The 25,713-nt window shown below is 38.9% G+C and overlaps 1 protein-coding gene across 6 annotated transcripts in view; it reads left to right on the top strand.

Annotated features, from left to right (window-relative positions):
• The window catches only part of LOC101746660 (solute carrier family 41 member 1), a 146,530-nt gene that overhangs the window by 101,210 nt on the left and 19,607 nt on the right, over window positions 1–25,713 (top strand). For 3 of the 6 annotated variants that reach the window (XM_038020800.2, XM_038020799.2, XM_062676666.1), the window contains one exon: window positions 19,779–19,906. In XM_038020800.2, the coding sequence (XP_037876728.1) occupies window positions 19,779–19,906 (128 nt within the window). Of the gene's footprint in view, window positions 1–14,748; window positions 15,168–17,014; window positions 17,074–19,059; window positions 19,218–19,778; window positions 19,907–25,713 lie in introns of those variants that run through there. The other 3 variants (XM_038020801.2, XM_062676667.1, XM_062676668.1) reach the window with 3 other exon arrangements.

The raw sequence follows: 25,713 nt of genomic DNA, 5'->3' as shown, positions 1-25,713 counted from the left end.
ATCACGATTTATTTCACAGAACAAATCCAAATACTGAGAATCAACTTTGATGTTGTCTATACTAATATTATAAAGAGGAAAGATTTGTTTGTTTGTTTGTTTCGAATAGGCTCCGAAACTACTGGACCGATTTGAAAAATTCTTTTTCCATTAGAAGCCGATATTGTCCCTGATGAACATAGGCTACTTTTTTTAATTTTTTTTTTTTTTGTTTTTTTTGTTTCATGTGTGTTTTAATGTTTCCGAAGCGAAGCGAGGGCGGGTCGCTAGTATTTTATTATTTTTGTTTTAGGATTTTTATCTGAATTAAAAAGAAAAAGTTTAACAAATTATAAATGAATGCGTTAAATTAGTAAATTAACAGAACGATTCGAATCGTATCGAGTTATTTAAATTTAAATGTAAATAAAGAATTAACAAAATATGTATGTAAATTGAGTGTGAATTTGTGAGAAGCATATTAAATAAGTTATGATCTAACCGAAAGGCAATAATTAAAATATTTTATTGCTGCGACGCAGAATTGGATAGGACCATAGCTAATTCACCAGTGCGTGCGTGCTTGTCTACGCTTCGAGGGGATTGCCTATAGACACAGCCTACTGAGTTTTTCGTCGGATCTTTTCAGTGGGTCGCGTTTCCGATCCGGTGGTAGATTCTGCGAAGCACTGCTCTTGCTAGAGCCAGTGTTAGCAACACTCCGGTTTAAGCCCCGTGAGCTCACCTACACGTCAAGGCGAAGCTGAAATAGCCTCTCAAGGCTATCAGCATAGGTAGGAAAAAAAGAACGGATTAGGAATTTGGACAATTTGCATTTCGTATGGACGTCAATTTGTTTTGGTCCTTGGATCCGTGGCATTGTCTGTTGATCTGCAACGCTTGCGCTGAAGTTCTGCTGTTACTCGTCCAAGCAACCGTGCGCGTGCATATAAGTAAAACTTATCAAAAACAATAGCGCTGATTTCTCGCTGCGACCTCATGAGTTTGTATAATAAAATATCCATATTATCTGGAACCACTGCGTCCATCGACAGTGCGTTTCCGGAGGTCTTTTTTGCCAAGTACCATCCGGCTATGGAATGAGCTCCACGATGTTTCCCGAGCGCTATGACATGTCCTTCTTCAAACGAGGCTTGTGGAGAAGCGGTAGGCAGCGGCTTGGCTCTGCCTCTGCCATCAGATGGGTAGTATGCTCGTCTGCCTACAAGGGCAATAAACAAAAAAATAAATGAGACGCCCGTTACTAGGATCCTGACTTCGAATTTACCAACAATTTTATACATAGCCAAGAGAGTAAAAGCGGTTTTTGTACATAACTACCATGTTGCGTTCTCGAACAACTCTGTCCAATCCGTTATGCATATTGATGTACGTAAAATATATTATTTTCTAGAAAACGTTTCGTGTTAGTGACATCATGACGTTATTTTGTATGTTCCGAACAGTTGAAATAACAACAGAGCGTATAGTTTTACGTGTATTTTTGTACGTACGGATATTTTTTTTTGATAACAATAAAGTTGGCGGCAATCAATATACAAAGTGCGGTCAAATAGGCAGGGTGGTGGGTACCAGGGCGGACTCACAAGAGGTCCTACCACCAGTTATTACGCAAATTATAATTTTCCGGGTTTGATTTTTTACACGATGTTATTCCTTCACCGTGGAAGGCAATCGTGAACATTTGTTAAGTACGTATTTCATTAGAAAAATTTGTACCCGCCTGCGAGATTCGAACACCGGTGCATCGAATGCACCGGACGTCTTATCCTTTAGGCCACGGCGATCTTAAAGTTATTTTTTTCAAATTGTGTTATTTGTTCCAATTTGAGATATAGCATAGTTATTATTTAAATTTATAATCAAGCAAATAAAATCAATATATTTAAGTCGTCGTGGCCTAACGGATAAGACGTCCGGTGCATTCGTGTTGAGCGATGCACCGGTGTTCGAATCCCGCAGGCGGGTACCAATTTTTCTAATGAAATACGTACTTAACAAATGTTCACGATTGACTTCCACGGTGAAGGAATAACATCGTGTAATAAAAATGAAACCCGCAAAATTATAATTTGCGTAATTACTGGTGGTAGGACCTCTTGTGAGTCCGCACGGGTAGGTACCACCACCCTGCCTATTTCTGCCGTGAAGCAGTAATGCGTTTCGGCTTGAAGGGTAGGGCAGCCGTTGTAACTATAATTGAGACCTTAGAACTTATATCTCAAGATGGGTGGCGCATTTACGTTGTAGATGTCTATGGGCTCCAGTAACCACTTAACACCAGGTGGGCTGTGAGCTCGTCCACTCATCTAAGCAATAAAAAAATAAATAAATAAAATACTTTTTAAATTATTTGGTATGTTATATTACAATATGGCAAATTATTATTACTATCTGTGAGCTCAGCAAGTTTCTAACAGAAGGCGCTGTAAGTTAGATTATTGAAATGATTCTCGCCTGGAATGGGCAGTTATCTAATAGATGACCAGTATTCAAAGTCTAAACGTTTCATCAATGTACAATCTATACTAATATATAAATCTACAGTGGTTTTACGGATGTTCCGTTATAACTACTGGACCATGCATCCGATTGACTTGAAACTTGGTATCCATGTAGAAAATACATGTACTTAATGGATAGGATAATATTTATATGAGTGTTAGTTTCTAATACAGTTAACCATTTTTACAGCGTACCATTTCCGGGCTTACTAGATTTACATATTTCTTTCGTTCTGTGATATATACTGTAGGTATTGAAACCGTCCTTGAAACAAGGGCGCGTAACTGCTAAGAATAAAACATTAACCCTCAATGTAACACGATTTAAAATAAATTAGCGCTCAGAGTCAACGACCTTACAGAGCGCAGAGGCATAGAGGTATCTACCCTACGTAATAACATTCTAGAACAACTTAATAGTAAATTAATAATTTATGATTTTAGCTTGTAGGTACTTTACACTGGTCTCGGGTTCAGGAGATTTATTTTTAATGCATAAGCAGATGAATGAGCGCACGGTCCACCTAGTGTTAAGCGGTTATGAGAGCCAATAGACATGACTACTTAAATGTCAACACCTTCCTTAACTTTGGACTATGTCCCAGGTTTTTTACACTTTATACAGGGTGTCACAGAAAGAATGGATAATCCTTAACAGCTCTTTAGAGCTATTGAGGACTCAAAATAAAAAAATATAATTCTTAGGTAATACCTAAATTAAAAATAAAGAGAAAATACCAAATTTCATGATTAAAAGTTAAGTTCAGTTAAACTTTTATAAAAAAATTACACTAGCTACTCATACGGTTTCCTGCGTGTTCCTTAGTATAGTCCATGTAGAATATTATAACACCTTAAAGTCTATGGATTCCATTTATTTGTAGTTGTTATTCCAGAAATGTACAGCAGTATGGAAAATATCAACTTTATTTCTAAATACGTAATTTGGGTACTACCTGAGAATTTAATTTTTTTTATTTTGTGTCCCCAATAGATAGTCGTCGTGGCCTAAGGGATAAGACGTCCGGTGCATTCGTGTTGAGCGATGCGACGGTGTTCGAATCTCAGGCGGGTACCAAATTTTTAATGAATTATGTACTTAACAAATGTTCACGATTGACTTCCACGGTGAAGGAATAACATCGTGTAATAAAATTGAAACCCGCAAAATTATAATTTGCGTAATTACTGGTGGTAGTACCTCTTGTGAGTCCGCACGGGTCGGCACCACCACCCTGCCTATTTCTGCCGTGAAGCAGTAATGCGTTGTAGATGTCTATGGGCTCCAGTAACTACTTAACACCAGGTGGGCTGTGAGCTCGTCCACCCATCTAAACAATAAAAAAAAAGCTATACTATGAGGTGTTTCAGGATTATCAATTCTTTCTGGGACACCCTGTATATTGCATGCTTCAATGGAGGTAGGTACGCATGCACTTCGCGTGACCGTTTGACGATGAGTTGCCTAAAAATATCTTGCTTAAGCTATTGCTCAAAACCTTACGAAAAGTCAAGTACTTCCGCGGTCTTAGCTCAGTAATATTTAACACGTGCCGTAATTTAAGATTCGTCACACTTCGACTAGTAAACACAGATGAGCTCTTTTTATTGTCACGGTAGTTAAGAATTTTACAAAATGTTTTATTTTATGAGTATCGTAATATTTTTGTGCTTTTCTAAATACATGTTTAAGTGCGAAATTATTGTATATTAAAAAAGAAATACAATTTTAAAAATATTGTTAAGCCCCAGCGCGTAACATTATTTTCGGAATAAATTTTGCGGTAGGCAGCGGCTTGGTTCTGCCCCTGGCATTGCTGAAGTCCATGGGCAACGGTAACCACTCACCATCAGGTGGGCCGTATGCTCGTCTGCCTACAAAGGCAATAAAAAAAAAAAAAAAAAAAGTTCTACCGAAGTACAAATTAATACTGTATTAACACTTAGAACACTCAGAACACTTTACAACTAGTAATTCACTTCTTCCGCTTCGCTTCAGGTGATCCGTTAGCTGTTTCGCTTCGAATAGTTTCGATTACTAACTGTAATCTGTGCAATGCTTTTATAGTTGATACGAAATCCCTATAATTACCGAGAACATTTCTCACAAGTCGAGTATTTTCGATATGCGTTTCCTCCATTTGAAAATAGATGGCGTTGTACTTCTCGAGGATTCTAGATTTTATTGGTTCTTTTGATATTCATTTCTGCTATTCGACGATAGATGGCGTTGCTCTTGCCGGCGTAACAATATATTACAACGTCTGTTGATATTAGAGTCGCTTATACACATTCAACTCTTGTATTTATTCTTTAGTTTCGGCCCATATGTTTTTTTTTACATAACACATTCTTTTAATTATACGTATATGAGTTATTATTTTATGTGTTAGTAATGTATTATAATATTCTTTAAGCAATAATCTAATAAATTAGTTATATTTATGTAAATTACTTATTCTTTTTTTATGTGTAAAGTAGAAAAATTATCGCTATATTGTTTACATTTACATATTTGTAAATACATATATATATATCGGAGAATGGACTGATATTTTTATTGTTTCTTCGTTGCGGCTCGCAGCCATTAGGTGGCGCGCTTTCGCTTTGTTTGTCGTGTCCAGATGCAACATATATATTCACATATATTTATATATATTAGCCGATAAGTACACTGCGGTTCACACGTCATTTCGGATCCTCCGGATCCACTAACGGTGCTTTTAGGTACCTCAAGCTCCAGTCACCGTTCTTGTCGAACCCGTCGCTTGCGACGAAAGGCTCGACGAGTAAATTAACCCTCAGACACAGCCCACTGAGTTTCTCGCCGGATCTTCTCAGTAGGTCGCGTTTCCGATCCGGTGGTAGATTCTGCGAAGCACGGCTCTTGCTAGGGTTCGTGTTAGCAACGTTGAGCCCCGTAAGCTCACCTACTAGTTAAGGTTACGCTGAAATAGCCTCTCAAGGCTCTCAGCTAGATAGGAAAAAAAACTGTGGTTCATTTAAAGTATTGGCATTTTAGGCAGAGTATTGACCCACACATCATCGGATTGGCCTCTCATAACTAAAACCACTTCCCGTCTTCGATTCTTAATATCATATTATTATTATACATGCGGCACAACGGAAAACCCACGATAGATTTAAATAAAATACAATAAATTTCTTCAAACAGCTTAATAATACTAAAGTCATAAAACGATAAGAAAATATTAATATCATCATTATAAATATTATTCAATCCTTCATTTAATTCCTTATTACACGATGAAGTCCTTTTTTGTTTCAATCCGCGTTAAGAGCCGTCTGTTGTAAAACTTGCTTGTGGAGTCTCTGATCATAATGACTCAATGAGGCGTAAGACTGAATCTTATCTTGATTGGATCGGTACTTCAGACATTCTACCCATCAAATTGGAATGCGTCACGGGGAAATCTATTTGCTGGCACACTACTAATCGACTGACTACCTCTGTGGCCTTTTCACATGCCTCAAAGACTTCTCCTCGCGTCATTTTCTCACTGCTGAGGGTCGTGACCATTATACTTCGACATGATTTTGCCCCTTGTAATGTCCCGCCAGCACCTCCGATCATTGGCCGCATGAAGGGCGTCGTGGAATGGGATCTCTAGTGTGGTGCGGATTTGGTCGAACCACCTTGTCGGACTGCGCCCGCGCGTTCTCTTTCCCTCGATCTTCCCTGTCACGAATAGTCTCTCTAAGCTATCCAGGGTTTTCCGAGCAATATGACCGAAGTACTCGAGTGCGCCGCGAAGGCAGAGTGTGGACAGTCTTGTCTTGATCTGCAGTTTGTCTAAGATTGCTTCTCTTCTCCGTCCAAGGTATTCGGAGTATTCTTAGGCTCAAACGCTAGTGAAATGCAAAGTAGTTATAATAAATACTGCCCCGGGTAGCCATCATAGAACACAAGATATGTGACGTATTTGACTCTTAGTCGTATAACTCTTGTCAGAGCGGTCGTGGTCGTCATTCTGTATCATTGCTGTGGGCAGGTGTTATGCGCCTCACAAGCAATCGCCACTTCTCCCAGTTTGTGATGAGCCTGGTCGATTTTCAAGATAACGTTTTTGACGTCGTCATGGCCTAACGGATAAGACGTCCGGTGTATTCGTGTTGAGCGATGCACCGGTGTTCGAATCCCGCAGGCGGGTACCAATTTTTCTAATGAAATACGTACTCAACAAATGTTTACGATTGACTTCCGTAGTGAAGGAATAATATCGTGTAATAAAAATCAAACCCGCAAAATTATAATTTGCGTAATTACTGGTGGTAGGACCTCTTGTGAGTCCGCACGGGTAGGTACCACCACCCCGTCTATTTCTCTCGTGAAGCAGTAATGCGTTTCGGTTTGAAGGGTGGGGTAGCCGTTGCAACTAGTATACTGAGACCTTAGAATTCATATGTCAAGGTTGGTGGCGCATTTACATTGTAGATGTTTATGGGCTCCGGTAACCACTTAAAAACCAGATGGGCTGTGAGCTCGTCAAACCATCTATGCAATAAAAAAAAATTTAAAAATGTATTTGATGTCCAGGTTACTATTGATTACAAACAAAGCGTGGTGGATAAAGCTTAAGTTTCTTTCTAGGAAACATTACTATCGGTTAGGTTCCCATGTTGCAACCTGATGTTGAGTGAAACAGTGGTAATGAGCGCTCGGATTGTAACCTAGGGCTTACCCTTCTTAAAGCCAATAAAGAAAATCGACAAGTGATGAAGGTCGCAGGAATCTGATAAATGCAGTACAGCAGCGGTAATTACGGCAAACCTTGAAGAAGACCGGCATGCAGTGGAAATTTTTCGATGACGATGATGATGGCGTGATTATCGCTTAAAAATCACGATCAATGAATTATTTATGTATTTATTTGGGTCGATCGATGCGACCGTGCCGGTTTTCAAATCCCGCAGTCAGGTTTCAATTTTAAGCCTTCGTCAAACAGAACGCGTAATTAGCGCGCGTCAGGGCGCTAAACTGACGCCGCGCTATGACGCCGAGGTGTGTTGTACTAATATAGTAACATACCGTCAAACAGAGCCCCAGCGATATAAGTACGCAGCGTTATGTCACGGCGTTAGGACGCTTTGACGTCAGGCGTTGTAATTTTTTACAAATTTTATTTTAGCGTCCGAGTGAATGTGTATTAAAATACTAGATAATGCCCGAAAAAATTATATAAATAGTTAGAAAATAGCCATGCATATACAATGCCACATCTGAATCACTCGATTTCTTAATACTTTTAAATTTTCACACTGCTATCGAAAGGCACTATGATTTGGCGAATGCGTTGCGTCAAGGAGCGTTAGACTCATCTAGTCAATTGGTGTGACATGAAAAGAGCGCGGCGCTAAGTACGCGTTCTGTTTGACGAAGGCTTTAGTATCGTAATACGTATCCAACATATTGTGTTCCTATACAAAATATATTGACTACGACGATGAAGGAACATCTATACTAATATTATAAAGCTGAAGAGTTTGTTTGTTTGATCGCGCTAATCTCAGGAATTACTGGTCCGATTTGAATTCTTTGATTGAAGATTAGAAATTGAGAGATTGAAATTCTTTCAGTATTTATTATATAGCCCATTTACTGGGGAAGGTTATAGGCTATAAACATCACGGCAAGTGGAGCACCAATAAAGAATATTTCAAAATAGGGGTTTAAATAGCTCCTTAACATTCTTTGAAAAATATATTCACTTTCTACGTAAATGAAGTGGGGGGTAACATTTAGCATTGTGTTTTAAAAATTATATCCGAAAATTTTATAAATCTGCATATAAATAGGATGGTGGATATTTACCGATGCGGACTCTCTAAATGCCCTATTCCGATATTTTTTCCCCCGCCTTTTTTGCTGGTGTCCTAAGGTGCTATTGTAGCTACTCGTGAAGGAGTAGGTGAGCTCAAGGGGTCAATCTGAAAAAAAAAATGCTAACACTAGCCCTAGCAAGAGCAGTGCTTCATAGAATCTACCGCCAGATCGGAATCGCGACCCACTGACCCACTTTTTACTGGTGGTAGGACCACCATCCTGCCTATTTCTGCCGTGAAGCAGTAATGCGTTTCGGTTTGAAGGGTGGGCCAGCCGTTGTATACTTGAGACCTTAGAATTTATATCTCAAGGTGTTGTCTATGGGCTCCAGTAACCACTTAACACCAGATGGGCTGGGAGCTCGCCCACCCAACTAAGCGATAAAAAAAAACCCACCGAGCAGCTCTGGCGATAAACTGAGTGGATTAATTCCTGATGTGAGTAATTACACCGCGAACCGGGCAGAGACGCGGCAATTAATACAAGTGCACAGGGCGTCTTATCTTCTAGGCCACGACGACTTCTGAACTACACAATACATGTACCTACCTACACAATTAATTAGTTCGTTTAACAGGCGGTGCAATGAATGAATGATTTATTTATTTCAGACAACAATAAGTCCGTATGTGTACATAGTATCATTGAAACATACTTAAAATTAACAAAACCAATCAAATAAAAAAGATACATTCATTAAAAGTAGTTATCAGTTGAATACATTTCAAATATTCCATTCCACTGATACTTACTTCGAACTAACCATTATTATTATGTGTATTAAGCACTGCCACGCCTGGGAAGACGGCAGGACACACTCCGGCGAGGTGGGCAACAATCGGCCGGAGCGTTAGGGACTATTGGGAGAGAAACCGGCGAACTATACGGGCAATGTCCAGCAAGACTGCTTTTTGCGTTTGGGCCACCACCGACTTTTTGTTGAGACCAAGCCTCTCGAGATGTTTTGAGAGGCTTTTAGGGACCAAACCATTCACCGACACAACTACCGGGATTATTTCTGTAGATACCACCCTCCACATGTCGGTCACCTCGTGCGCCAGGTCCAAATATTTGGTCTTTTTATCTGAATAATAATAATAATAATCTGAATAATATAAATAATTTAATAACCTAAACGAATACTTTAAGTCTGTTAGTGTATCTTCAATTCGTTTGAGGGTCGGCCGCGGATGGGAAGCGATCATTTTTTTTAAGCAGAAAAAATTAGTTCAATGATGCTCAAAACGGAAGTTCGTTGGCTTCCTCACATTTTATCGTAGCGTATCTGTAATGAATGCGGGGCTGACGAACGTAATTATGTTATGTTTACATCCTTTTCCATTGTTCCACTGTGTACACTTGACTATTACACAATCACTACTATTTAATCTATAGTCTATGTCTATACAATATATAAATCTAGAGTGGTTTTTACGGATGTTCCGTTATAACTACTGAACCGTGCATCCGATTGACTTGAAACTTGGTATCCATGTAGAAAATACATGTACTTAATGGATAGGCTAATATTTAGATGAATGTTGGACTCCCTACACCAGTTGCGGGGGCGTTAATGATGAGAATCTTTGTGGGGGTGAGAAATAATAATGTTAATTTTAAATGCCCAGCGAAGCGGACGGATACAGCTATATAAATTATAATATTAATATAGTTTTTTTTTGTTTTTTTTTCTTACCTATGCTGATAAAGACTATGTCAGTGTGGCCCTAGCGTGTAGGTGAGCTTTCGGGGCTCAAACCGGGTGTGTTGCTAACACTGACCCTAGCAAGAGCAGTGCTTCGCAGAATATACCACCAGATCGGAAAAGCGACCCACTCAGAAGATTCGGCGAGAAACTCAGTGGGCTGTTTCTGTGAGTTTAAATGTAGGATTAGTAAGAACGGAACGTATGAAAAGAGTGTGAAACGAAGCATTAAGATGTGAGTGAGAGAAAACGCTAAGAAAGGGAAAAGAGATTGATAGACAGAATGACAGAAAAATGGAAGATGGCGACGACGGATTAAATGAGAAAGGCATAAAAAGGTGACAGATAATTTTTAATTATGGTAATACAGAAGTTTTGAGAAGATAACAATACAAGTGCAAACACCCAATTCTACATTAATAGTATATTTCTTATTGCAATGACGCATAATCGACCTCACGGCCTATTTTATGTTGGTGGTACGTTGGAATCCTAGTCTGAAGCCAGATGATCGTTGTGGCCAATTGTTTTTTAAGTCTTCTTAAAAAACAATTGGCCACAAGCACGTGATTCAGGGTTCTGGGAGCACTGTAAAGAGAAGATCATTCAAGAGCCAAGCAAAGTGATTTTCTGAAACAGACTGTTGATGAAGGAAGTAACTTCAGATGACGTGGGTTTTTGGGTTCTGTCCTGGCGATTTGAGAGCCAAATTTCGCCCGATGTAGCTTTCCAGAGTGACCGATACGAACGGACTATCGCAAAAAGTACTATCGCAGCCTCCGCGAGTCCGTGTAAAGAGAAAGTCAGATCGTACACGCGAGCATTGTTATTGTTCCAACGTATATGATAAAATCAGATTCATTATCAGGCACTGTCAATAACATGCAGTAACTATTTATGGAACCTAATAGTGATCAAAAACATATTAGCGGTTTGCTTTTTGATGTAGGTAGGTAGACAGAGTTAACCTAGCGTGTTCTTGGTAAAGTGATTGGCAAAATACGTAACCTTTCTTAGGTTATGTTAGTCGTACGTATACGGTAGGCAGCAGCTTGGCTCTGCCCTTGGCATTGCTGAACTCCATGTGTGACGGTAACCATCAGGTGGGTCGTATGCATTACTGCCAACAGAGGCAATAAAAAAAACATCAGTCCACATGGGCTGGTGGTACCAGCATCTTATAAATTATTTATTGTTGAAAATACTCATGGGTTTTGGTTTAAGGGGCTTTTGCATTGCAGTGGATGGGTAGATCGACCTCGAGGTCCATCTTATCTTAAATAGCTAGAAAATTTTAAAACCATCCAACTGGAGCACAGAATTCTTTTCAATCCTCACTTGAAGAAGGATGCGGTGACCGCACGAGAAACACCGAGACAATGAGATAATTTCATCTCGTAAAACCTCTTCAGTACACATACGTCAGTCATATATACATCAGTTTTGACATTTATAAACACGATTTATTATCGTCCGCGATAATTAGAAAATAATTATTACTTTGTTATTGTTTAATGTTGGTTGTATCGCTAATGGTTCCAACGTACAGATAAACACGGTCATATTATTAATATTTATGAGGCACGCTTACAGGGGCGACAGTATTTTTGAATGGACTTCAAAAATTGAGAGACTTTGTTTGTGTTGAGAGCAAACGAGCATCTAACGTAAATTCAAATTGAATTGTTTTATATGATGGCTGCTCTATTAAGTTTCAGTCTATTATCTAGTCTAGTATCAAGTCTATTGAAGTCAGATTTAGTAAAGATATGGACAGAATTTTGGTACTACTTTGGAAGTAAAGACAAAGGGAATATCTTCCACCGAGCGGGTGATATTGCTCGGTACACAACGACGAAGAGTTCGTCGAGCGAAGTAACCCATAGACATAGGCCACTGAGTTTCTCGCCGGATCTTCTCAGTGGGTCGCGATTCCGATCCGGTGGTAGACTCTGCGAAGCACTGCTCTTTCTAGGGTTACTTTTAGCAAATTCTCTCAAGTCGAGCCCGTTGTGGTGAGTCGAATAAAGAGACTCGGCCTCGAGGTGGCCCTTCATAAATCCGAAGCAGTGTGCTTCCACTCGGCTCGGAAGGGGCCGCCTCAAGGCGCGAATCTCGTAGTCGGGGGTGTCACCATTGCTGTCCAGCCGAAGCTCAAGTATTTGGGCCTTGTGTTGGACAGCAAATGGAGATTCGACCACCATTTCAAAATGCTGGTTCCAAGGCTGATGGGGACGGCGGGTGCGCTGACCCGTCTTCTCCCCAACACCGGTGGATGCAACGCCGGTATCCGGCGACTGTACCTAGGGGTGGCGCGCAGTATGGCTCTGTACGGAGCCCGTGAGCTCACCTACCCGTCCGGGCGTAGCTGGAATAGCGCCTTAGGCTACCCGCGATTTGGTAGGAAAAAAAATTGCCTGTTACTAAAGTGCACTCGCTAATTACGCGAAGACAAAAATTTAAGTCGTCGTGGCCTAAAGGATAAGACGTCCGGTGCATTCGTATATAGCGATGCACTGGTGTTCGAATCCCGCAGGCGGGTACCAATTTTTCTAATGAAATACGTACTTAACAAATGTTCACGATTGACTTCCACGGTGAAGGAATAACATCGTGCAATAAAAATCAAACCCGCAAAATTATAATTTGCGTAATTACTGGTGGTAGGACCTCTTGTGAGTCGGCACGGGTAGGTACCACCGCCCCGCCTATTTCTACCGTGAAGCAGTAATGCGTTTCAATAAAAAAAAAAATTTCTTCCCGCTCATATCCTACTGATTGTAGTGAAGTTCTATTCTGACTATGAGACTGCTTAAATAAAACCAACGTGGATCGCAATGCAAGGCGCTAAATACATGTCCATATATACATAGGAAATATTTCAAGGTTTCTAACTACAAGTATGATCGAAATGAATAAGGATCTAATAATACAAAAATCTTTGACCGTTTTGTGCTAGTAAGGAGAACTTCACCAAATTGGAGGGTCGACTTTAACAATTAATTGGCCTTGAGGGATTTTCTAATAGCAATCGTGAATCTGGTGTTTGAAGTTATATTTTAATTTAGGCGCGTTGTTGGTAAAAATGGCCGTACCTACGTCGCGACACTATATTTCCCAAAATTCAGTCAATGCTTTCCCGGATCCAAAAGATATGCACCCTATACGTTTTTTTTTTGTACAATACACATCAGAAGCTAAAAATATACATAAAAAATTAAAAAAATATATCAAAATCTGGTTTGCAACATAAGCCATGTGCGCACGACTAATCAAGACAAATGTGCTGAATTTGTATACAATGGTCCTTACAACTATACGACAGAACAACACGATAACGAAAACTAATCTAACTTATAATGTAAGATCAAAATTTACTCAGAATATACATTAAACAATTACACTACTTAACCTACTATTACTATTTTGAAGTGCCCGTAACCCAGGGTACTAATCAGGGTAAACCTGGGATTGCCAAAAAAAGTAGGTAGTCTAAAAAAGTAGCCAAGTTACTCCTTATATCATCAGCTACCTATCAGTGAAAGTCCCGTCAAAATCGGTCTAGCCGTTCCGGAGATTAGCCGGAACAAACAGACAGACAGACAGACAGAAAGACAGTAAAATTGTAAAAAAATGTTATTTTGGTGTATATACCGTATAATATTACAAACAGACACTCTTATTTTATTTATATGTATAGATAATTGAGCTTTTATTAACAGTGACAGTAACAACAGTGGCATCGCAAGAAGCCGATACTGAAAATAAAAACGTTGAAACATCTATGTGGTATTTTAATGGACATCGTCCTAAATCGAGGGTTCTTCTTCTTCCTAGTTGGTATCGCTCTTGACGAAGTAGTCGTGGTCATCACTTCAGGCGTTGGTGGCCACATGTCACCACTCCGCCGGCCGCTGAGCTATTCACTGCCACTTTTATCTGGTCAGTCCACCTCGTCGATCAAATCGAGGGTAGTTGAAAATTAATTATTGAAAACCGAACGACCTTGTAATCTTAGGGTTAGGCTCGTGACATACACGCGCTGCGTCAGGTATCTTTGATATTTTATTTATACAAATGATACAATGTCAAAGATTCATTGGCCGAAGTGATAATCCGTATGGGTTTGGTAGGTGGGAGGATCGTATAATGTAGATTAAGCGTCCGTGTATCCGTGTTTAAACCGCTAGGCCACGATCACTGCAAGTCTATGGAGTTTGATGACCACACAATGGAACCGTAGTCGTCGAACTCGGCAAAGAATGCGACGTATAACTTAACCCATACTTTTTATATTACGTTTCTTGCCGGATATTCTCGGCGGGTCGCGATTCCGATCCGGTAGTAGATTCATTCGCGAAGCAGTTGCTCTTGAGTTGTTAGGTCTCCTTCGGAGGCGCTCGGGTAGCTGTTAGCAAATCCCACCCCTCCTGGCTGAGCCTTTGCTCGCCCACCTGTCCTGGTGAAACTGGAAAGGCCACCGGACCTCATAAAAAAAAAAACACAAAAGATATCAGGTGGACAGTCAGCTCGTGTGCTTATCTAAAATTATTAATGATATTTACCGGAAATACAGATTAAACAATGTGACCAAAGAATAGTAATTTTCCTAAACACCAAACAAACATCCCTATTGGGCGCTGATAACTAATATTATTTACATTTGACATACATCAAGAGGCGTTGAAGTTCATTCGCGTAAAGGCATTCGGATCGTATAGCCGTCGGTCAATTAAAATAATTTGAAAACGAACCAAGATAGATCGCTGTTAAAAATGTAAAAATATAGCATTCTCTGTGCAGTATTTCGGTACTTTGTGAATGTCGGTTTCGTAATGTTATCTTACGTTATCTTTTGTTAAAATATCACGAGAAACTGATTCGCAAAGTAAAAAGCCTTAAAACGTTTCTTAACGAGGAAGCCTGCAATTTCCTGGTTCACTTTTAACTTTTTTTGAAGCAGAGGTATTCGTTCACTCGATTTTGAGGCGCAAGCAGTGCTTTAAATAATTCCCGTATTTCATAGCGTTAAATAGTGAATTGTCGAAAATGGCGCATCTAGAATTCTTTATAGATAAATATTGGAACAAATATCAAGGCTACACTGTTATAGGTAAGATTTTTTAATGTTTTTTTATACATTCTTTAATACACGTCACATTGTCGAATATTAATTTGTGGGTTAGAATTTTATAAATCGATTTCTTCCAATTCTGGTTGTCTCAATAATTTGTAATACGATTATGTGGTTTTATTTTCAATTGTAAATAATGTTTTTTTTTTAAATTAGTGTTTAGTTGCGTAGAAATTAATAACTTAAATAAAATAAAGAAAAGTGGGTGTATAAAAAAAAACTTGCTATCTCCCTCGCACTCCATTACCGCAACGAAAATGACGTCATGACACACTCATTGTCACTTTTCTTTGTGATACTCAATCTTATAAGATTCTTCCCATTCATGATGGCCTAGCAAACAGTCCCAATAGATAATCCTACTCTTCGAACTCTGCAAAGAATTCGAAGTGCAATCTAGCCCATGCATCAGCCCGCTGAGTTTCTCGTCGGATCTTCTCAGCGGGTCGCGATTCCGATCCGGTAGTAGATTCATTCGCGAAACAACTGCTCTTGCGTTGTTAGGTCTCCTTTGGAGGCGCTCGGGTAGCTATTAGCAAATCCCACCCCTCCTGGCTGAGCCTTTGCTCGCCCACCTGTCCTGGTGAAACTGGAAAAGCCTCCGGACCATCAGTAATCCCTCATTTAAAAATGAACAAAACGTTCCGTTCTTCGTTTTTACATCTCAGCCGTGCTCTTTGAATCTATTATAGAATATTTATCACGAGAACTTCAATTAATATCAAACATTCATCTTGAGCGATGCACCAGTCTTCGAATCCCAGGCGGGTACCAATTTTTCTAATAAAATACGTACTTAACATATGTTCACGATTGACTTCCACGGTGAAGGAATAACATCGTGTAATAAAAATCAAATCCGCAAAATTATAATTTGCGTAATCACTGGTGGTAGGACCTCTTGTGAGTCCGCGCGGGTAGGTACCACCACCCCGCCTATCTCTGCCGTGAAGCAGTAATGCGTTTCGGTTGGAAGAGTGGGGCAGCCGTTGTCAAACAATTCTAACTCTCATCAACCGAATGATCATTGTTCTGTACTCTTCGTATATACTGTGTTACTTACGAGTATAATATTTTGTATTCAAGTTTAACAATATTTGCTACGCGTATGTGCATTACTATAATTCTCATGTTGTATTTGTTATTTTAGCTGTTCTACACACACACTCATCACTTTTAATTATTGTTCTCATAATCCTCTTGCAGGTCTGCTGGAAGAGATTTCTTAAAGAAATAAGCAGTGCCTTTGTACATAATTTTCCTATTACTCTGTACTATGTCTTCTTTTTTGTGTGTACATAAATAAATAAATAAATATACTTGATACCTGTCTATTTCTGCCGTGAAGCGGTAATGCGTTTCGGTTTGAAGGGTGGGGCAGCCGTTGTAACTATACTGAGACCTTAGAACTTATACCTCAAAGTGGCTGGCGCGTTTGCGTTATATATATATATCTATGGGCTCCAGTAACCATTTAACACAAGTTGGGCTGTGAGCTCGTCCACCCATCTAGGTAATAAAAAACTCTAAAAAGTGACTTATCGAATTATTGAAGGGGTGAGCTTAAACAGTTTTAATGAAAAAAATTAAAGCTTCAGGTGTTGTTTTACAAAAGAAAACAAAAATCCAAACGTTAAAGCTGCGATATTCATTTTAAATGTGTAGATAAAGAACTCATTGTTGCTTCCAATGATATTTATTTATAGAAACTCGAAATTTTCTTTTTTTTTTTTTAATTCGATAAACCTAACTACCAATCAGATACTTTGCGATAACCGGGGTGATTATTCAAGCAAAGCCTGCATTATTTGATAACAACCTCTATATTTAGATGGTGCTGTATTACAATTAATTATTGAAATAGTCATCGTTCTGTAGCATTCCGGTGAGTGCATTGTTCATATATGTACTTGATTTTTTGTATTTCCAAGTAGAATATAGACTGTACTTATCCGTGAGAAAGTGTAATAAAGTTTCTTTGTTTTGTAAACAGTCAAAATCTCTGTTCAGATGATTGATGGCGGTTTTACTTAGAGACTCGTAACAATTAATCTGACTCTTGTATCATTCTGTTTGCGTTTTTGTCAATATATAGGAAAATTATTTAAAAAAAATATCGATTTAAAAGGCTATTTTAAGCTTATTTGGCTGCTAGCTTCATTTAAGTTAAAAAAATACATATGCGAATAAGAATTAAATCTGAATCAAATATTTTCTCCTTCATTGTGTGACAATTGAAGGATATTATTGTGTTTCATACTACGATGATTAAAAGACGCGCGGAACACATGACCGTAATAATTATAATTCTACATAAGGACGCGAGAATAATGACAAAGGGAAGATCTTCCACCGAGCGGGTGATATTGCTCGGTAGACCGACGCGACGGTCCGAATGTTGTTGTTCGGAACATTATTAAACCTAAAGGGCAATTAAAACTAAAACCTGCAAGGGCAATAAAAAAAAATATTACCTAAGCAAGCTTGAAAATGTCGCAAGTGAGATTCAGACATCTGTCAAACATCTTGTGTTCTATGATGGCGACCCACCACAAGCCAATTATTTTTACGAATAAAATAATGCTGAAAATTAATTAATTTGTTGCTACATAAATACAGATATTATTTTTGATCAAATAAAGCCCGTAAAAAATGTAGTTTGCGGAGTTTGCATGTAGTGTGTTGTTAGCCCGCTTGGGAAGTACCACTATGCTGTCTTCAACGCGAAACAATACGTTTTATTTATTTATTTTACAGCTTAGATGATTGGGCGAGCTCACGGCCCACTTAAAATTAAATGATTACCGGAGCCCATAGACGTCAATAACGTAAATTAACTAATTCGTAATTGAAACTTTTAACGAAACTTAATTACAATTTTACACAATGGATAAAGGATAAACTTACTGAGACTTAAATGACTTGTTTGGAATTTGTTGCATTTCTCTATATCACAGATACTAAGCGATTAATAAACCGTACATTTGAGGTAATACCATTTTGACAAAATATCTCGTTTCCCACGACATCTTGTTCACGTAATAGATAAGCTTTGAAATGTTGCAAGTTGACTTCTGTCGCGCCCGTGACTACATCGATATGTCTCACATAGAAACAACTATCAGATCTATACTTATATACTAGGCTATACTTCTATACTTAATATTATAAAGAGGAAAGATTTGTTTGTTTGTTTGTATCGAATAGGCTCCGAAACTACTGAACCGATTTGAAAAATTCTTTCACTGTTTGGAAGCTACACTACCCCCGAGTGACATAGGCTATAATCTTTTTTGTAAAAAATTTAGGATCTTTACTAAAACTCCAATAATGTAACCCAAGGTGAAAAAAAATTAAAATATTCTTTACATCGCGTGCCCTTCGAAAACTATTGATGGTAGAATAAAATAATGTACTACGACTTTATAGAACACACAAAAGTGTCGCGACAGCATATGTCTAAGTATTGTAGTTATGCCGCAATAAGTGTTCTTTTATTTAAAAAAATAAAGCAACGTCAAATATCGTTGATTTTTTTATTAAAGACCCGAGCGGCGCCGGAGCGGGTCGCTAGTATCCAATAAAATTATACGACACTGGTTAATGAAACCAACAAAACGCCCATGCTTCTGCTCAGACACCAACGGACAAGCCGCGACCTTAAAAAGTATTTCTCAATTCCTCGGCACTGCATGCCAAGACGACTGAGAAAGTCAACCGTGACTGAATCCAAGGTTCCAACACAATATACGCGTCAGAACCGCGGAGCCTTGGTTCGGTTTATGAGAAATTTCGCGAATGACCGGCTTTTCGGAAATCGTATTCGTTCATATATTTTTTTTTAGAGATCTACATACAACGTAAATGCTGCCGCCCACCTTGAGAGATATGAGTTCTAAGGTCTCAGTATAGTATAGAAGCTGCTCCCCCCTTCAAACCGAAATGCATTACTGCTTCACGGCAGAAATAGGCAGGGTGGTGGTACCTACCAGTGCGGAGTTACGAGACATTCTACCACCAGTAAAACGGGTAAAATACATATTTCTGCTTTGCACTTTTTAGAAGGCGAAATATCACAATTTCGAAAAGGGGGGATTTACAATCCACGCATAATCCTTCCAATAATATAATCATTTCGTTCGCCATGATATACGATATCAAATAAGGACAGAAAAAAAAATCCAAAAAAAAATTAGCAAAGGGGAATCGATCTGATTTAATTGAAGGATAATCTTGAAGTCATTATATAAGAACATTCTTTGAAGTGCTAAGTCACCAACCCTCTCAGAAGTTCAATCCTGATAGTAAAGACTTTTCGCATGCTTTGTCGCGTGGTTGGAACGATTTTCTCTATTTTGGCCATAAAGCAATGCGTTTTAGATTCGAAGGCTATTGTGTCACTACAATTAAGGCTTCAATCTTATTCCAATTCATGTTGTGGTCTATGGACTCCGATAAGCAGCTAACATCAGCGGACCGGTGATTCTTCTCTATATCTTAGATAATTTTGCCTCTCTACGTGCGAAAGTTAGCAATAACAAAAATCCAAACCATTTCGTCATCTTTAATAGACTGTCAACTTTGTTACAGATGAGACAGGTATCCCTGATAACCACTACAGCATGGCGTCGATAAACAGCTGCGGGGAATTGAAGAGTCCCGGGGACCCAGAGAAAAAGATCCCGGATACCGACGCTGAGAAACAACCGCTTTCCGGGGTGAGTGACCAAGTTTCAAGAAAACGTGGCAATAAACGTTACACAGCTAAGAACTTCAAAGAATTTTCTCGTGAGATCATACAATAGTCAGGTTCGTGGACTACTACCAAGATAATGGATCTAGATTGATTCATACATGTACAAGATCTACTATTGAGCGAGTGAGTATCTTTGCTAGAGACTCCCGATCCTGCGGAAAGAATGGAAAGCAGTCGACGTCGCCCAAAACACGTCATTTCGGATCCTCCCGATCCACTAACGGTGCTTCTAGGTACTTCAAGCACCGGTCACCGTTCTCGTCGAACCCGTCACTTGCGACGAAGGGCTCGACGAGTAAATTAACCCTCAGACACAGCCCACTGAGTTTCTCGCCGGATCTTCTCAGTGAGTCGCGTTTCCGATCCGGTGGTAGATTCTGCGAAGCACGGCTCTTGCTAGGGTTCGTGTTAGCAACGTCGTCAGGTTTGAGCCCCGTGAACTCACCTACTAGTTAAGGTACGCTGGAATAGTCTCTCAAGGCTACCAGCTTAGGTAGGAAAAAAAAAGGAAAAAAAATGCTAGAGACTTATCGAATTAGACCGAACACTATTCTCTATTGTAAATGAAAATCTCCTGAAATGGTTAAATTTTATAAATCTATTCGTGCAGTGTTAAGAATAAATACCATACACTGCGGTCTCTTGTTAATATTTTGTGAGCCCGCATTGTAACGCGTGCAAAACTCCGGGGTGAATAACCGCACATTAGCGCCGTAGATAAGTTAGGTCGTTGACCGTTCGTCCACTGATTATTAATATTCTATTCCGTTACTTTTAAAAGAGGTTATGTTATTCGTTCATTAATTAACGTTTTAAATATCCATCCAATACTTCGAAAAATCTCATTTTGTGCTATGTATTCCTTTCACTTTATATACTCAATTCTTATGTATTTACTCAATACTCCAGTTTTCTAATTACGCAAACGTGAGCTGACCGACAGAGGTCATCGTGGCTTACGGGCATCAGCTAGCGACCCAAGCCGCAATGGACGACGTATTTTTTATTTATATATACTAATATATAAATCTACAGTAATTTTTACGGATTCAAATTCAAATTCAAAATCATTTATTTCAACTTAGATGTCAGTATGACACACTTGTTGAATGTTATAATACAAATAACAATGTTAACTCTACCACCGGTTCCAAAAAAAGCCACAGTCCTGAGAAGAACCGGCGAAACAAACTCAGCGGGCTTTTTTTTTTTTGTTTTTTCTCAAATATATTCTTTTTGTTAAATAAATTGAAATATTCACAATAAAAGAAAAAACAAGTCAAAAAAAATACAATTAAAAAAATAATAATAAAAATGAAAAGGCCAGGAGCGAGCGCCTCATTCCCACGTAGTGCCATCTAGTAAATAATCCTTAACTTTATAATATGCCTTGTTGCACAAACGTTCCTTAACAGTTTTCTTAAATCTATGAACAGGTAGTAGTTGAACGTTTAGTGGGATCTTGTTGAAAAGCTGTACACCCAGCCCCCTAAAAGAGTTGCTTATTTTCTTAATTCGAGCCGCCGGCAACGCAAGCCTATGTTTGTTCCTAGTGTTCACATTGTGCAAATCGCAGACTCTGGGGAACTCTTCAATGTTTTTACGCACGTACAATAAATTTTCAAAAATGTATTGGGACGCTAAAGTTAGAATTTTGATTTCCTTAAACTTGTCCCTCAAGGATTCCCTCGGAAATGGATGGATGTTCCGTTATAATTACTGAACCATCCGATTGACTTGAAACCTGGTATCCATGTAGAAAATACATGTACTTAATGGATAGGCTAGTATTTATATGAGTGCTGCACTCCCTACACCAATTGCGGGGGCGTTAATGATGAGAATCTTTGTGGGGGTGAGAGATAATAATGTTAATTTTAAATGCCCAGAGAAGCGGACGGGTATTGCTAGTTTATTTATAAGGCATACAATACACATTACAAGCTAAAAAGATACAAAAAAAAACAAAAAAAAAACCTGTGGCACTTGGGGACTGCCGCGGTAATGCTATTGCATAGCATTTTTAATCAACTTATGCAATTATAATTAGACAATAATAATTATTATTAAACATAATTAAATAATAATAATAAAAAACAATAATAAAATAAGTCCACGCTATATTTATAAACATTAACAAAAGCAAAAGAATAACTGTCCCCTTCACACTCATAAGCTAGACCGCGCGAGAGAGAGATAGGCAGACTTTTCATTATGCGCGTGCAGTGCGACGTCACGCCACGCACTTATTCACAAATCACTAACACCACACAAGCGCAACGTGTGAATGTGCTGAACGCGAGCTACATGGTAGGCGGAGTGGGGGGTGTTAGGTTTTATTTTCGTTATGGAATTTCTTGATTCGGTCGCCGCGCTCAAAGCCCGCGATAAAAGCTATGCAATAGTTTATTAAAACTGGCTTGTAACATAAGCCATATGCCACGGCTAAACAAGACAAATGTGCTGTGTTTGTACACAATATTATAAATTATGCAATAAACATTAAATTATTTCAATACTATTATCTATTATGCTATATTAATATATGATTTGAAGCATTAAATAATATGCCAGACTAACTGTTGTACAATATATCATTTATAGGTGTATACCTATATGATGCATTTTGGTTGTATGAAATAGTCGTAACCAAACCAATAAATACATAATATCCCGCACTTATCACAACATCAAAACATAAAAGACACTTGAAATATTTCGTGTGTTTTTGATAAGTGAAAATTCCGATCTAACGATTTCAATTTAATGTTTTGGAAATTTCAAAAAAAAAACGGCCACTTATCATGTAATCATATTTGTTTTGACACATGCACACTTGAAATTCAAATTCGCTACCAGACAAGGTCTAAGAGCTTGATTAATGTGTTCACTGGCTTAGATAAGCCCCGGAAGATGTTGCCGGCCGACTCCTTTACAGCTTTACTATTTGCGGTGTGAACGAAGAATTCTGGGGTCGGGGAACACCGGGCAGGCTGTGAGGTCGTCCACACATCTAAGCAATAAATAAATATAAAAATATAATATTTCAATTGATATGCTAATTGTAACCAAGGAACCAAGAATAAAGAAGGATATTAAGAAAATAGCAGAAATGGAGCGCGCAGATTCCCTAAAGACCATTTACGAGCAACTGGAAACAAATGAAAGTCAAAAATGTATACATAAGCTCGCTAAACAGTGCTATCGCAGCACAAGGATCCCGCTAGATGTAGGACTGTTAAAGAAACAAGTGATGAGCAACTGTACAAGGATAAGGATGTCCTATCAGCCTGGCATCTATATTATCAACAGCTACTGAGCCCTACTCAAGCTGCTACACAGCTCACAAACGGCAAGGGATCTTAAATTCAAACTCAAGGGATCTTTAAGACCATAATAAGGCCAGTTCTTATGTATGGGCGACAACCCAAAGGAGCATGCATACCATTCAAGTTGCTGAAATGAAGATGCTAAAGTGGATGTGCGGCGTGACCAGGCTCGATAAAATCCGCAACCAGTACGTGCGTGAAAGCCTCGGGGTACGTGATTTCTCTGACAAGATGCAGGAGAGTAGATGGGAGAGAGAGAGATGCAGTGGACTGAGAAGGTATGGTCATGTAAAAACGAGGCCACCTGACTACGTCGGAAATTTGGCGCTACCACTCAACCTCCACGGTCGGAGACCTAGAGGTAGATCCAAGACGAGGGGGAAAGATGTAGTGCTGAAGGACACAACGTCATCCAACGTTGCTGACGAGGATGTCGAAGACAGACAAAGTGGAGTAGTAGTATAAGGAAAGCTGACCCCACCACCGTGTAAGAAAAACAGCTAGGAAAAGAGAGACATGCTAATTCTAACCTCTGATGTATCTAGTGTACATGGTCTTAAGTTGCACACAATTGACACGCAAACATACAGTTTTTTAGCAAAACTAATTAAGCAACGAACAGACTGACCAAGTTATTACAGAATTTTAATTGATGATAATAATAAGCTGCGAAATGAGTATCACGATAACGATCATTGGGACGATCATTCATTCTAGTCGTTATCATTGTAATTAATCAATTATCCGTATTAAGATTCATATCGTATTAAGATTCAGAACAGGTGCTTTATTAAAATGCATAGGTTGTTTTTCGTTTGGTTCCATCGTTTTCAAAATGATTGATTTTATTGTCTGAATCACGTTGCTTTCTTGATGTCGATGAACAAACAATTCTTCGTGTAGTTGCTCATCTATAGATATCAACGGAAACTGGAACTTAAGCGGTGATGCCACTTAAACGATCATCATCATCGTCATCATTCTCCTACCCCTGTTTTCTCCTCTCATACTCCTCTATCATATACCATTTCTTCGCTCACTCATTACTATACCACTCCAACCGATGGTGGTATAATAATTGCGCCAGCAGGGTCACTAAACGTTCTGCGACTAGTCAACCTTTAAATACGTGCCCATTTCGGGTTCTTTTGAGTCATAAAATCTGCGCTGCAGATTAAAATATACCGCCAAAAACGCATAGTAATAAATAATAAGTAACAAAAGTCTGTTGCCCGTTTTCTCAAAATTAACAAATTGTATCATATCCCCTTCATCCATTTAAAGTCTTCAATTGTCCCACTTTGTACGTCAACAATTACAATTTTCTGATGAGTTACGACATATACAAGAACCCTCGACCATTCGACGTCGTATTCACAAAATCCTTAACAAACTTACTTCCTACAACCGGGAATCAAATCCGGATCCTATAGTCATAGTTCAATAAACGAACGAGGTGTTCATTAATCTATCCATTTCCAAGTCATTGTACTAATGTTTGAACCTACTTAACCAATCGGCCCTTTGTCCCTAAGTATTTGAACAAATATTTCAAAGTGGATTTAGGTTATCTGTTGCGTTAATACCAGTAAATAAATATATATACTAATATTATAAAGCTGAAGAGTCTGTTTGTTTGAGCGCGCTAATCTCAGGAACTACTGGTCTGATTTGAAAAATTCTTTCAGTGTTAGTTAACCCATTTATTGAGGAAGGCTATGGGCTATATAACATCGCGGTAAGGCCAATACAAGTGTAACACCAATAAAGAATGTTTCAAAATAGGGGTTTAAATAGCTCCTTAGCATTGTATAATTCAAAAATATTTTCACTTTGTACGTAAGTGGGTAGGTGAGGGTAAAATTTAGAGTTATGCCAAAGTAACTATTCCATGCGGATGGAATCACGGGCAAAAGCTAGTCGTATAATAACTTGGAATAATAGCGGTAGGACGTGTCGGGCATGGCCTGGTACTACTTGCCTGTTTACCATAAGCCAAAAATCAAGGGCTTTTTTTCTGATCTGAAAGACGGAATCACCATTGTTTCACACCAATCGTGACTTTATTTAACATTTTTTATTTGCCCTTGTTTGAAGAATTCTTGTTTAATTATTTAAATGAGCGGAAAACTTTGTAGTCGTCGTGGCCTGAAGGAAAAGACGCCCGGTGCATTCGTGTCGAGCGATGTACGGATGTTCGAGTCCCTTTCAAACAAATGTTCACGATTGACTTCCACGGTGAAGGAATAACAACATCGTGTAATAAATATCAAACCCGCAAAATTATAATTTGCGTAATTACTGGTGGTAGGACCTCTTGTGAGTCCGTACGGGTAGGTACCACCACCCCACCTGTTTCAGCCATGAAGCAGTAATGCGTTTCGGTTTGAAGGGTAGGGCAGCCGTTGTACTGTTAAAACTGAGATCTTACAGCTCATGT

The sequence above is a fragment of the Bombyx mori genome, chromosome 27, assembly GCF_030269925.1.
Source record: "Bombyx mori chromosome 27, ASM3026992v2".
NCBI lineage: Eukaryota > Metazoa > Arthropoda > Insecta > Lepidoptera > Bombycidae > Bombyx > Bombyx mori.
Note: the sequence above shows the minus strand (reverse complement) of the source record. Positions and strands in the feature narration are given on the sequence as shown.